The following is a 12,665-nucleotide window of genomic DNA, read 5'->3' on the forward strand; positions in this document are numbered from 1 at the left end:
TTCATAGCCATATATGCTATCCCAAAGGTGTTTGGCCTTCCTATATGAGAATATAGGCTCCGCCTTGTCTTTTGATCTTAACAGATCTTTACGTGCAGGTGAATGAATTTACCCTGACTAAAAGGACCATCTATTTGTTTTTGTTATTTTCGGTTTTATACAAATCTTTTGGTTGGATTTTCATGCCTGGCTTCAATCGAGTGAGATTCAAATGACCCCATTTACCTTAAATATGATATTGTTTGGAATGTTTCTGAAGGAAAAGAAAGTCAATTATGGTGTTAATGTTCTATTAATCTTGTGTAAGCAATATATACATAAATGTAATTTTTTAAGACCAAACCAACCTTACTTCACTGGAAAAACTACCTGAACCTGCTGTTTAAATCTTTGACTTTCGTTAAAAAGAAAAAGGCTGCATTTTTTGTTTCCTTTTTGGAAGATTTTGATTTAGTGAGTTAATATTCTGTTAACTTTTATGACCCCGTCTTTATGTCTTCTTTTTATTCTTACAAAGGTTGAAAATTGTATTTTCTGAATGTATGATATATGGTGCATTTTGTTTGTATGTTGATTTTGCTAATAAAAATAAATAAATTAAAAAAAAACACCGGACCGTTTGGTCGCTACATTATTAGTCTTCCCTGTGCAAATGCAATCAAAGAAAAGTTCCGAGCAGGGTGGAAACGAGCCTCATGTAACATTTTTTTTACAAGTATGAACCACGTGGTTACTTTTAGCATGTCCTCTCCTTACAGTGACTTTACCCGTTCCATTATTTAACACGGTATATCTGTATAGTGGTTAACAGTATTTATTAGCTTTTAGCAACTCGAAATTCAAGCTACACCAGGAAGTGACGTATTATCATGCCTGTCGAAAAGTGACCTATCATCCAAATAAAAGTTGGAATCCTTTAATGTAAGTTTAACCCCCATCTTTATGGGCTAAGATAACAAATAAGTCACAGTACCGAGGAGCAGTTCTCGGTTGCAAATGTAATGCATTCGGGATTTTGTGCTCAATCGATTTACGCCGCTTAATAACATGGGTGGCTAGCGTAGCTTTGTAGCTAAGCTTAGCAGTTTGTGTCCAATTTTTGCATGGGTGGTCTTGCTGCAGAGGCACACTGGATTCTGCGCGGCTGTTGAATCCCATATGTTCGAAACTGCTCTTAGCGCTTCCTGGCTCGCTGGCAGGAGAAATGACAACTCTGGTTAATCACTCGTTGTTGTTGTTGTTTTAAACTTGTGTCACCTTAGCTCGCTTTTTGATGAAGACTTGAGTGAGTGGTGGAGCTGCTAAGTAACCATGGACAGTTTGTCCAGCCACAGCTCCTACCTCCTCCAGCAGCTTCAGGAGCAGAGGATTCAGGGTCTGCTCTGTGACTGCATGCTGGTGGTCAAAGGTGTTTGCTTCAAAGCCCACAAAAACGTCTTGGCCGCCTTCAGCTCCTATTTCAGGTGCCATTATCTATTTTGTAATAAACGTTAATCATACCGAGTTGCTTCAAGGTTTCCAGATGCATTAAGTATTACTCTGATCTTTTCAGGTCCTTGTTCCAAAATTCCCCCAGTCAGAAGAATGACGTGTTCAACCTAGTTATCCAGGATGTCAGTGGCATTGGCCAGATATTGGACTACATGTATACCTCCCATCTTGATATTAACCAAGATAATGTGCAAGCACTCCTAGATATCGCACAGTGTTTGCAGGTTCCGAATGTGCAGAGCATGTGCAATGCTTTCCTCAAGCCCTGTCCTCCACCAGTGGAAATGCCTTCGTTTTCGCTCTCAGGCATGTTGGGTTCAGAGCATGACTGCCTGCTTGGAAGCAATCTTCCTAACGATGTTGACCTGCCCTGTCCCTCTGAATCCCAGAGGCCTGGCTTCAGCAGTGACATGGACCACACCAGAAGGATGCCAATTTCTGTGCCTAACAGCAGCTCACACTGTGAAATGGGTAGCAGCTCTCAGGCACCAGTAGAAAAGCAGCTAGTTCATGGGTACAAGCTCCGCAACTTCTACAGTAAGCAGTACTTTAAACAAAGTGCAATACAGAGCAATAGTGCAAATTCAAGCCAGGGCCCTTCAGTGGTGGAAGAGCAGCAGTGTCAACTTGCGATAAACCAGGCAGGCAACAGCACCACTGTGAACTCAGGAAACACAGTTCAGCCTAATCAGTCTTCCATATCAGTGAGTGTGGACAGGAACCCTGACTCTTCTCTCACACCCTCAGATAATTTAAACACTCCTAACCCAGACTCCTCAATGAACAAGCCAATGCGCCCAAAGAAGGCCGTCTACCTGAAGAAATATAACTATCTTCGGTCTCAGAAGGCTTTGGAGGAGATGTGCACTGAATCAGTTATTGAACCTGTCCTTAGCTGTTCAAAGGAGAGCCTTCAAGGAGAGACAGTGGTCCAGGTTCAAGCACCAGAAGCTCCTGTAGAAGATAGCACTGCAGCCAGAGATGAGGTTGCAGACACAGCTGTAGATGCACAGCTTCCCAGTCCTCCACCTGTGAATGAAGAGGAACAAAATCTAAAGCCTGTGCCGGAGCCAGCTCAGCAATCGGGACACAAGCAGTACTGCTGTGAGGTGTGTGGGAAGATCTTCAAACACCCGAGCAACCTGGAGCTGCACAAGCGCTCTCATACCGGTATTTCCTGATTTTAACGGCTCTAGAATCACACATTTAAGGTTGAATTATAGGAATGAGGCATAAACTGATCTGTTCTGTTATAGGCGAGAAGCCCTTTCAGTGCAACGTTTGTGGAAGAAACTTCTCACAGGTATTTTCTTTTGTGCTCTTCTAATTTAATAGTTATTCTTAGATGTTCATATTAAACTCAGATGTCAGACGGATTCTGTCTTACAGGCTGGAAATTTACAGACACATTTGCGGCGTCATTCTGGGGAAAAACCATACATCTGTGAGCTGTGCGGGAAAAGGTAAAGTGAATTGGATTGATTTTCATTTGTCTTCTTTTGCCATCTCCCTGTCTCTACTTTAAGCATTTTCTTGGTTTAACTGAGTTTGCCCTTACTAAGACAAAAAGTGCTTCCAAAGTTTTCCCAGGCTTGTTAATATTATTCTATCACTTGTTCAACTTCACACATAAATAATTGTAGTTGCATAATAACACACTAATGAGGAACTGCTGTGAGTAATTAACAAAGTGAAAGAAAATAGAATTTTCGTGCGTAGCACATAATATACTCTAATATCCAATAAATACATGATATGATATTTTCCACTTACCATATAGAGATATCAAAACTGATAATTTCTTTACTGTCCTTTATTATTCATCTGTGTTTTCCAGCTTTACCGCATCAGGGGATGTCCAACGTCACAAAGTGGTGCACACAGGAGAGAAGCCACATCTGTGTGACATATGTGGCCGAGGTTTGTGGCATCTCTCAGCACGAGCAATAATCTCAGTCAGTCATTTGATAATACAACAATCTGAGAATTTGTAATGTCTTGCTGCTAAAGTGAGCTCCTGCTGATGTTTAATAGTAGCGTGAACTGCTTTTCTTGAGAAATGCATTTCTTGTTCCTTGTTTATTGTTCAGGATTTAACAACTTGAGCAATCTAAAGGAGCACAAAAGGACTCACGCGACAGACAAGACGTTCACCTGTGACCAGTGTGGAAAGTCCTTCAACACGCACAGAAAGCTTCTGAAGCACAAGGCCCGGCATGCTGGGGAAAAACCTCATAGCTGCGCCACCTGTGGTAAGTTATAATGTCACAATCTATTTAAAAAAATATTTTTAAGAGTCTACAACAGCCCCAGTTATTTAACATAACTTTCAGCAATATTTTAGTAATGGAAAATCAAATCTATTCTCAGGTTGGAATAAAAAAAAATCTGGACTAGAAACTTCCTAGCAGCCAAACTGTTAGGTGGAGCTCGACACTGGTTGGTTAAATAGTTCCCATTTTGAAAAAAAAAAACCCAGCAAAATGCACAAAAAAGAAAAAGAATATTCAACTGCTAGTATTGTATTTTGAATACTTTGTAAAATCACTTTAAGTACTTTTAGTGCAGTTAAATCAACACATTTTAGGGTCAACGTGAAAGAAATCCAGATGTGATATGTGAATGTGAGATCAGAGGTCTAATTTGACGCCATATTTGGATGCAAACTTTAATGTGATATTTAGAATCCCCATTTACCCGTATGATTTCCTAAATATCATCAATACAAACAATGGCTGTAAGAAACATAGTTTTAAGTAGCTCTACATAGCCTTATTATTATCACTTTGACCTTTGACGTAGATTAATCTTTTGACCTTAAAGGAGAGGTCAGAGGTCAGCTATGATATGATATTTTCAATACTGTTATTGTTCATCTATATGCTGACTATACCCACCAAACTAGTTATAAGGCTTTTTATACATTTTCAACCAACAAATCGTTCAGTTGACCTTAAAGACCTTTGTGGAAGTAAGCATAATTTTAATGCATAACATAACATAGGTTCCTTGATGGATGTAATTACCATTAACAATGTACAATTTTGCCACAAAGGTAGACCCAACACCAAAACAGCAGCTGTCTCTGTTCCCTTCACAGACATTGTTTCAGTCTTATAGAGCCACGTTTTACAACAATTTGTACTGACACACTCGAAATCGACACTACAACCAAAGTTGTTGAAATATTATTACATTAGCTAACAAGTCCAGCTGGTCTTGGAATGCAATGGAAAGCCAAAAGTGTAAATGGCATTTACCTGCATATTCTTTAAGGCTCTTAAAGCTTGTTTTTCTATGACAGCATTTTTTCCCCCATGTTATCATTGTTTAAACATGATGTGCACACGGTGTTATTCATTTGAGATTTCTTATGAATTAATACAGGGAAGTGTTTCATTGGCTCAGGAGACCTACAGCGTCACATACGGTCACACACTGGCGAGAAACCTTACATCTGCAATACCTGTGGAAAGAGCTTTACCCGGTCTGCCATGTTGAGAAGACATAGCAACATGCACTGCAAGGGGCCTCCAGTTGAGAGTCAGGTCACTGTCAACTCTGAGCAGACACATAGCGCAGATGGCGGCACGTCATTACCCAAAGCTGTCAGCCACAGTAAACCTGCTGCTGCCAGTGAGCAGCATTTCTCTGCTATGATGCCCCACACAGAGTTAGAGAAATCCTCAGCGCCGGCTCCTTCGCCACCACAAGCAACACCACATATAGAGACTTCACCTCCCAGCATTCAACTGAGCCCAGGATCTACCCCGCTTCCAGAGCTGCGCTCCCTGGTTCCCCATCACCTCCTTTCATCCGGCCACCAGGAAAGAACTGCAACCCTATCTGCCACAGATCGTACGAAGCTGGCCAAACCCCACGTATTGCAGGAAGCGCCATATGGTCCGTATGTTGAGAACGGGAACATGCCAATGGATAGAGGCCCAGCGGGGAAGCCCTACCTGCCTCCTACAGACAATTACTGCAGTTCCCTCACAGGGACAAGCAGGCCCTATAGGTCCAGTGAAGGCCAGTTTATCTCTAGTGTAACTCTGTGGGGCCTAGCAATGAAAACGCTCCAGAATGATAACGACATGGAGCAGTAAGCATGTCATGTCACACAGCATTGCCGGATCAGCTACCCAGTGTACTTAAGTGACTTTTACTCAACTGATTCATATTTCTACCACCTGGATCATGAGGGACATCAAATCAGAAAGGACGGGGCCTTCTCTCTCGCTAGTCTGCTAAGTAGAGTAGACCGGAGAGCAGCTAGAACAGCAGCTTGCTTGAGACAAATGATAAGCTGAGGGGCTGTACAAGACCCAGTATAAGATATTATCCTGAACTCTAAATCATGCAAAACTGAGGTCTGCAAGGCACTGACGTTGCAGTGCAGCGGGAATTTTCAGGGCTCTGTGATTCAGTGGGATTTATCGTTTGAAAATTTATTGTTCCAAATCTAAACATCCCAGGATGCATCATGCATCAGCTACATTCTTTCATTTGGTTTGTACTGCGCTGCACTTTAAGATGTAAAGAAATGGGCTTGTTACTTGTTACAAGATCTCTCTGTGATATATTTATGTAAGAATTAAAGACCTACCCTTTCTGTATTGTAATGTCTCAGTTTTATTTAAAAGGAAGACATTAACTTACACAGCATTTTAGTTTTTCCAGTGTTCACTGTGTAGCAGGCGAATAGCTATATGGGGAAGATATTTTAAATTTAATGTTTAGGGTCAGCTAAGCAAATACTTTTTTCTTCTTGTTTGTATAAAATGAAATATTAAATTGATCAAAAACACCACATGGAATAGCCTCCATCCCACGATTCTAAGAACAATAAGATACATTCACACGAATAAGCAAATTTTAAGCTGCGCTAATATTACTGGAAAACTGAATTTCTAGTGCTGTCAGCATTAGGTTACTCAGTGTGCCACTGGAACACACAATTCAGTTATCATTCACTTATGAATGTTTGCTTTATGATGTAAACTACACACCAATTAGCAGATCCTCACTGTGATAGAATAATACTTCAGCTGCTCAAGCTTCGACTTTAAACGATAAATGTTTGTAACGGCAATGACATAAGTCATGTTTCATAGTCATCTGTCCCTATAAACAACCCACTATATATGTGTATATAATTCTTTTTTAGATTATAATGTCAACTGTAAAATTTGTGTATAACTAAGCTCTGTCCAAGTAGAAATGTATAAAGGTGCTTCATCCACAGCAGCAGCTTTACTGTGTAGCAAAAGCCTGCAGTTGCAAGGTGCAATGCTTAAAGAGGACAACAGAGGGAGCTGTAAGATATGTAACACCAGCCCACTCTGCTCTCAGGCACCGAGGTATGGGGTATGCTTAAAGGGACTGATTTGGTGTTATGGATCCTGTCAGTGAATGTTGAAGACGAGGGATTCAAAAAGTGATATTTCCACTCACCACACACCCAGTGAACACCAAGCATCAGTAAACATTGTGCAAACGCACTGCAGCATGTCGGGTAAAAAGTGCACTGAGCTTTCTTTACAAGATAGGCAGCTGATATGTGGCCGTCATTGCCACAGTATACAGCCCCCGTTACTCCATGCCTGCTAGATAGGTTGCCTAGCAACACATAGGATCAATCTGTTATCATGTTGTTCATTCGTTGCCTTTACTCCAACTACGATGGGAAAGGTGGCAGGCACTCTGGGTAGAGAGGTGTGCCTAACCGTGATGCACCTCTTACATCCTGAGTGGGGTGTCATGCCACAAAAATTAACACCTCACAGTATCCTTGTATTTCTCATGTAGCTGTGATATTAATAATTAAGCTTAGGATAGTGGTGTTTTTTTTAAATAACTCACTTTGCTTTGCTGAAAGTGGTTACATTTCACTACACAGAGAAGTTATTTAAACCATGGTCAGCTTGAGTGCATTCTCCCTTTACAGCAGATACCAAAGTGTGAGAGCGTGAAGAAATCCCGTCTGTCCTTCGCAACAGCAGACTGACCCTTTTTCCTAGACTATCAAAGTCTCCCAAACCTCCCAGTTGTTATTAGCGGGGAAATGGAAATTATATTTATACAGAAATATTTTATGTTTATAAGCTGAACGATCAGAAAATCTTTACAATGATGATGACTGAGCTCATATAATGTTCATATCCAACATTTTCTGTCACAAGTGCAATTTATTGTCGCTCATGTGTCCTCTGCCTTCAGCAGAAAATTCAACAAAAATGGCACAAAAATATAAAACACGGATTACGTTTTGGATGTTTCTTTTTGCCTGGATGTTTCCACAAGGGAAACACTTATGTGCACCTAAACCACCGTTCCCATAGAAACCTTGCTTTTCATATATTCATTATACGGCAATAACTACACCAGTTTGACTCTCTGCCAGCTAAACGAGTGACTTTGAGGGTGAATCCTCTCTGCTCATGACCCCCATTTCTCACTCTGTGTCGCTGCTTCCCTCTCCCCTCGTGTTAAAGTTAATCCTGATTATGTACGCCATCTAACTGGTGCAAAATGAGACCCAGCCTAATGCCATTTTACACAGAAACGCTTCCAAAGCCTGTCTTTTGTTCCAGCATCTAATCACGTTTCACTGCTTTGTGTTGTCACAGGCATATGAGGATAGGTTTAATTAACAAGTGAGTGTGAAATATATAAATCCAACCAAATTTGGCTGACTGGGACATTTCACCGCAGAAACTGAGCAGTCAGCTTTAACCTCAGGCGAACAACTCAGTTTTTTTCTTTTCTTTATTTTGCTGCTTTTTGTCTGTATTTGTAGTGACTGTTATCCCCAAATTTCCCCAAATATCCCCAAGCTTTTTTTGGGGGGGGGGATTTTTTGTTTGTTTAGATTTAAAAAAAAACACCCATATATCTCTTCATACTCTTCAGATGAAAATCAACAAATATCCTCTATTACCTTTCAAAAGTCATGGATGTTTTCACCTGCTGTGCACCACAGCTTTATTATCGCGCTTATGTCTGCATCAGCACCAGAGATGTGAACGTGTTCTGGCAGCGGTTTCAGCCAAGTAGTAATTGCTGTGGAGCTGCGGCTTGTTGCTGTGTTGGATGAGATGGATAAGTGGCTGACCTATTCTCTGCGCTATAATTCCTCTGTGTGTCACAATATGAAAGAGGCTTAAGCAGAGGAGAAGAATGGTGATTGTTCCTACTGTTGCTTTGCTGCTTCTCTCTGCTGTTTCTCACTGCTTTTCTCTTCTCCTCAGACAGCAGCTACCTGCTTAGCTCCATCCGTTTCACTCCAATCCGGCCAATACATAACTACACAGGCGTTATCATAGCACAGACCGATGCACACAGTGCTACCAGATTAATGTGAAGTTGTCAGGGTCACCTGTTAAGTGGTGCTGTAACCATCAAATGTGTACAGAAATGTGCAGTCTGTGGTTTTAACACACCCACTTGTTCAGGGAGGTTTGTAGTTAAATGCACACTGTGGATATGCCATTTCACATTTATGCTGTCATACCCCCAATTCTTTCTCTACAATCATTATCTTCCTCCATGTCCTGCTTTCTCTTGCGCACACACCCACACACACTAAATACACACACACTGGCCTTTAGCTACTGTACCCAGGTGTGTTTTCTCTCTGGGTCTGCACAATATACTTCCAGTTTCCTAAGATGCGTTTAGACACCTGTCAGTGTGTGTGACAGGTTATTCTTTGTTTTCCCCCCTCAGGCAATGAAATGAGGTTGTTTCAGCACACATACAGTAAAGCTCACGATGGGAAGGAATGAAGAGCTGATTTTATAGCCAACCATGTGGCTGGTTGTCCACACTAATGCCACCAGTTCTAATTTGTAACTCTATTCCAAATATTACAGTGACATGCTGTGAGAAAATTAAGATATGATTGGCTACATCTGGGATCCCCTCGGGTACTGTGTGTCTATTTGTAGGTTGTTGTGTCCCTACATGTTTAAAGACAGCAGCAGTTCAGTTCTTCAACATGGGTGTGCTGTCAGTAACTAGAGCTTCAAGAAGACTGAACCGTTCCAGGCAGATCAAAATGTCTGCTCCAGTTGATGAGAATAGAGAAGTAGTTTCACATTTAAAAAAAACAAACCCAAACACATTTACCAGAAGGTTCTGTATAGCAGGGGTCCCCAATCCCAGACCACGAGGGCTGGTGTCCCTGCAGGTTTTAGATGTGTCCTTGATCCATCACAGATTGATTTAAATGGATAAATTACCTTCTCATCATGTCTTGAAGTTCTCCAGAGGCCTGGTAATGAGCTAATCGTTTGATTCAGGTGTGTTGACCCAGGGTGAGATCTAAAACCTGCAGGGACACCGGCCCTCGTGGACTGGGATTGGGGACCCCTGCTGTATAGTAATCAGGGTGAGAAAGCTTGAGATATAAGCGGAGCACAAACACTTACAATAAATACATATACTTGAGATATATGTTGTATAGTGGTGAATTTCAGGGACGTCAGTTTATGAATTTATTTACCTTAGACAGTTTGTCTTTGTGCTTTGCGGAGCTAATCTCAGCAGCTGTGGCCTAATATGGCAATATCTTTCATGTTACTGTAGCAAGACAGCAAAACAGTTTTGTGAAAAAAGAGAACACACTATAAGGACTGAATCAAATATCATCTAGTCCTTACCAGGCCTTCCAATTAAGTAAATCCAACAGTGTCACATGGTACTACACAGTTTCATTATTCACTCTATTTATATAGCACCAAATCACAACAGCACACACCTTAAGGTACTTAATATTTTAAAGTAAAGACCCTGCAACTATACAGAGAAAACAACAACAAACCAACGACCCCCCTATGTTCAAGCACTTGGCAACAGTGGGAAGGAAAAACTCTGTGGAGGGAGAACCCTCCACAAAAAAAGTTTTTGTATCTGTTTATGTATTTAACATATGCATAAGAGCTGGGGGGCAATTGCAGTTGTTGCCCCATGCCCCCCTGTAGATCCTCCCCTGCCCCTCCACCACTGCTTGGGTTTCCCTAAATATGCTGCTTTTTGCAGTCAAACATCACCACTTTGGTCTTTTCTGTCCAAATGACATTCTTTCAAAAGTCTTGTGGTTTGTGCACATGCAACTTTGTAATCCTAAGACATGCTGCCATGTTTTTTTTGTTGGTTTGTTGGTTTGAGAAGAGACTTTCTCTTGGCAGTTGTTCCAAACAAGCCATGTATGTTATCCCATAATACAGTTGATGGTGAAATTTCCAAATACTTCTAACTTAAAATATATATATTTATTTATATTGCTGCTATAGTGTCACTCCTTTTCTGTATGTGAAGGCTGTAATGTAATGGTTTTACAAAGGTCTGTTTCAACCTTAACTAGGGGTGGGAATCAAGAACCGGTTCTTGTAAAGAATTGGTTCCCAGTAGTCCAATTCCTTGGAATTGTTAGTCTGCCTGCCTATCGATCCTACTTATCGATTCTTGTACTCGCGCTACAATCAGCTGATTTCAGCTCGCATGTCCAAGGAGGAAAATAGCAACGCAGTCTAATGGATATGGACATTTATTTTTACTGCACAAAAGGACAAGATAAACGGTAAAGTGGAAAACTGCATCCAGGGCAGAGACAACCGCATTGTGCTGCTAACAAAACTTTGGTTCTTTGCAAGCATCCACAGAGAGCATGCTAATGCTAAACTAGTCAAGAACCCAGGGTGAAAGTGTTGGCAATTTCTCAGATTTATATTGTTAAATGATGATTATGAATGTGTTTCAGCTATTTTTTGAGTAATGACTCAAACACTGTTCTCAACAAAGAGGAGAAATACCTCAGCAAACAAGCACAAACATTTGACCCAAAGCATACAATTAATTTGCATGAATGGAATTTTTTTTTATTTCTGCTTAGCACTAGTGGTTAATCTCAAAGAGCCGATGAGAATCTAAAAAAGACTTGATAAGGAATCGATTCGATAAGTGATATCAATAATGGAAATTGAATTGGTAAATCTTATCAATATCCATCCCTAACCCTAACCATGGTCTTTTCCTAAATCTTTCCAAATGATCCTATGTTGTACCAGACTGGAATCCTACACTGAAAAAATGTACTTTATATACTTAATTCAATAGTGGACATTGGTTGCACACAACTGTTTTGCCTTGGCAGAAACTTAAACAACTGAGTTAAATCAACACAACTTTTTCATATTGAAACATGTTTAGATGAAGTAAGTTGAGCTCTTGGAATATTTTAATCCTTCACAATTTTGTCATTTAATTTCAACACTATTCAATAACTTTTAGCCCAGTACTTCTTGGTCACTTAATTACTACATGTTGTCTTTATATTACATAAAGTTCAACAAAGTTTATAGTCCGGTTAACATGAGAATTGAATGGATCTATTGAACAACTACCATCCTCCTATCTTCATAGGGGCTGCAGGGGGGCTGGGGCATAACCCAGAAGTGATAGGTTACGAGACAGGGTACACCCTGGACAGCTCACCAGTCTATCCCATAGAGACAAACAACCATTTGCACTTAGATTCATGGGTAATTTAGAATCACCAATTAACCTAACCTAACTCTAACAACTGCAGGACTTTTAACTGTGGGAGAAAATCAGAATACCCAGAGAGAAACCAGTGCAAACTAGCCAGATTGTGGATTTGAACCCAGGACATTCTTGCTGCGAGGCAACAGCGCTAACCACCATGCCACCAATCCAGCCTTAACAAAAGTAGGAAAGCTACGATTTCAAGGCTTGATGCAGAATTTTCTATACGTTTTTGTCCTTGACAGATTAAACCACAATAGAAAGCAATAGCATACACGTGGTGTGTGTGTAGTTGTCTGCCTCTTATAACTCCATGCCTTCCTCAAACCACGATCCAAAGCATGCAAGACTGAAATCCTGCGTGGTGTTGCGAGATTTAACATGGCTATATTATTGACTTACTTCACTCAAACATGATATGAACAATTGAATCTACCCTCTCTGCATATCATGTAGTTTCTACACTATATAGTTACACTTAACTTTAAAGCATGAGGCACTTGTATTAAATACACGCAAGATGCTTACATAAATCCAAGAGATGGTCAATCCCTTTTTGTCGGTGTAATCTCCTGGATTTGCAGTAATTTTGCCTCCTTTGACCTGCCTGCCTCATTTTAGGGGCT

At 40.7% G+C, this 12,665-nt stretch overlaps 1 protein-coding gene across 2 annotated transcripts; it reads left to right on the top strand.

Moving 5' to 3' along the window:
- The first annotated feature begins 736 nt into the window (after positions 1–736).
- zbtb49 (zinc finger and BTB domain containing 49) lies at positions 737–6,107 on the top strand. Of its 2 annotated transcripts, XM_085159936.1 has the most exons (8): positions 737–921; positions 1,263–1,463; positions 1,553–2,661; positions 2,748–2,794; positions 2,863–2,954; positions 3,329–3,411; positions 3,582–3,743; positions 4,879–6,107. In XM_085159936.1, the coding sequence occupies exons 2-8, from the start codon at positions 1,312–1,314 to the stop codon at positions 5,595–5,597; spliced, it is 2,364 nt and encodes a 787-aa protein (XP_085016062.1). In that variant the 5' UTR covers positions 737–921; positions 1,263–1,311; the 3' UTR covers positions 5,598–6,107. The 2 variants fall into 2 exon arrangements, with proteins under 2 accessions (XP_085016062.1, XP_085016063.1); XM_085159937.1 differs by having other exon boundaries at positions 738–1,463; positions 2,881–2,954.
- Positions 6,108–12,665: the final 6,558 nt, after the last annotated feature.

Source organism: Neolamprologus multifasciatus, chromosome 5 (genome assembly GCF_963576455.1).
Source record: "Neolamprologus multifasciatus chromosome 5, fNeoMul1.2, whole genome shotgun sequence".
NCBI lineage: Eukaryota > Metazoa > Chordata > Actinopteri > Cichliformes > Cichlidae > Neolamprologus > Neolamprologus multifasciatus.

What these genes read in the sequence shown, in the direction of transcription:
- zbtb49 (XM_085159936.1), top strand. Translation starts at nt 1,312, where the DNA reads ATGGACAGTTTGTCCAGCCACAGCTCCTACCTCCTCCAGCAGCTTCAG. An exon ending in GCACAAGCGCTCTCATACCG is followed by an intron (nt 2,662 to 2,747) that starts GTATTTCCTGAT and finishes GTTCTGTTATAG; the next exon opens with GCGAGAAGCCCTTTCAGTGC. An exon ending in TGTGAGCTGTGCGGGAAAAG is followed by an intron (nt 2,955 to 3,328) that starts GTAAAGTGAATT and finishes TGTGTTTTCCAG; the next exon opens with CTTTACCGCATCAGGGGATG.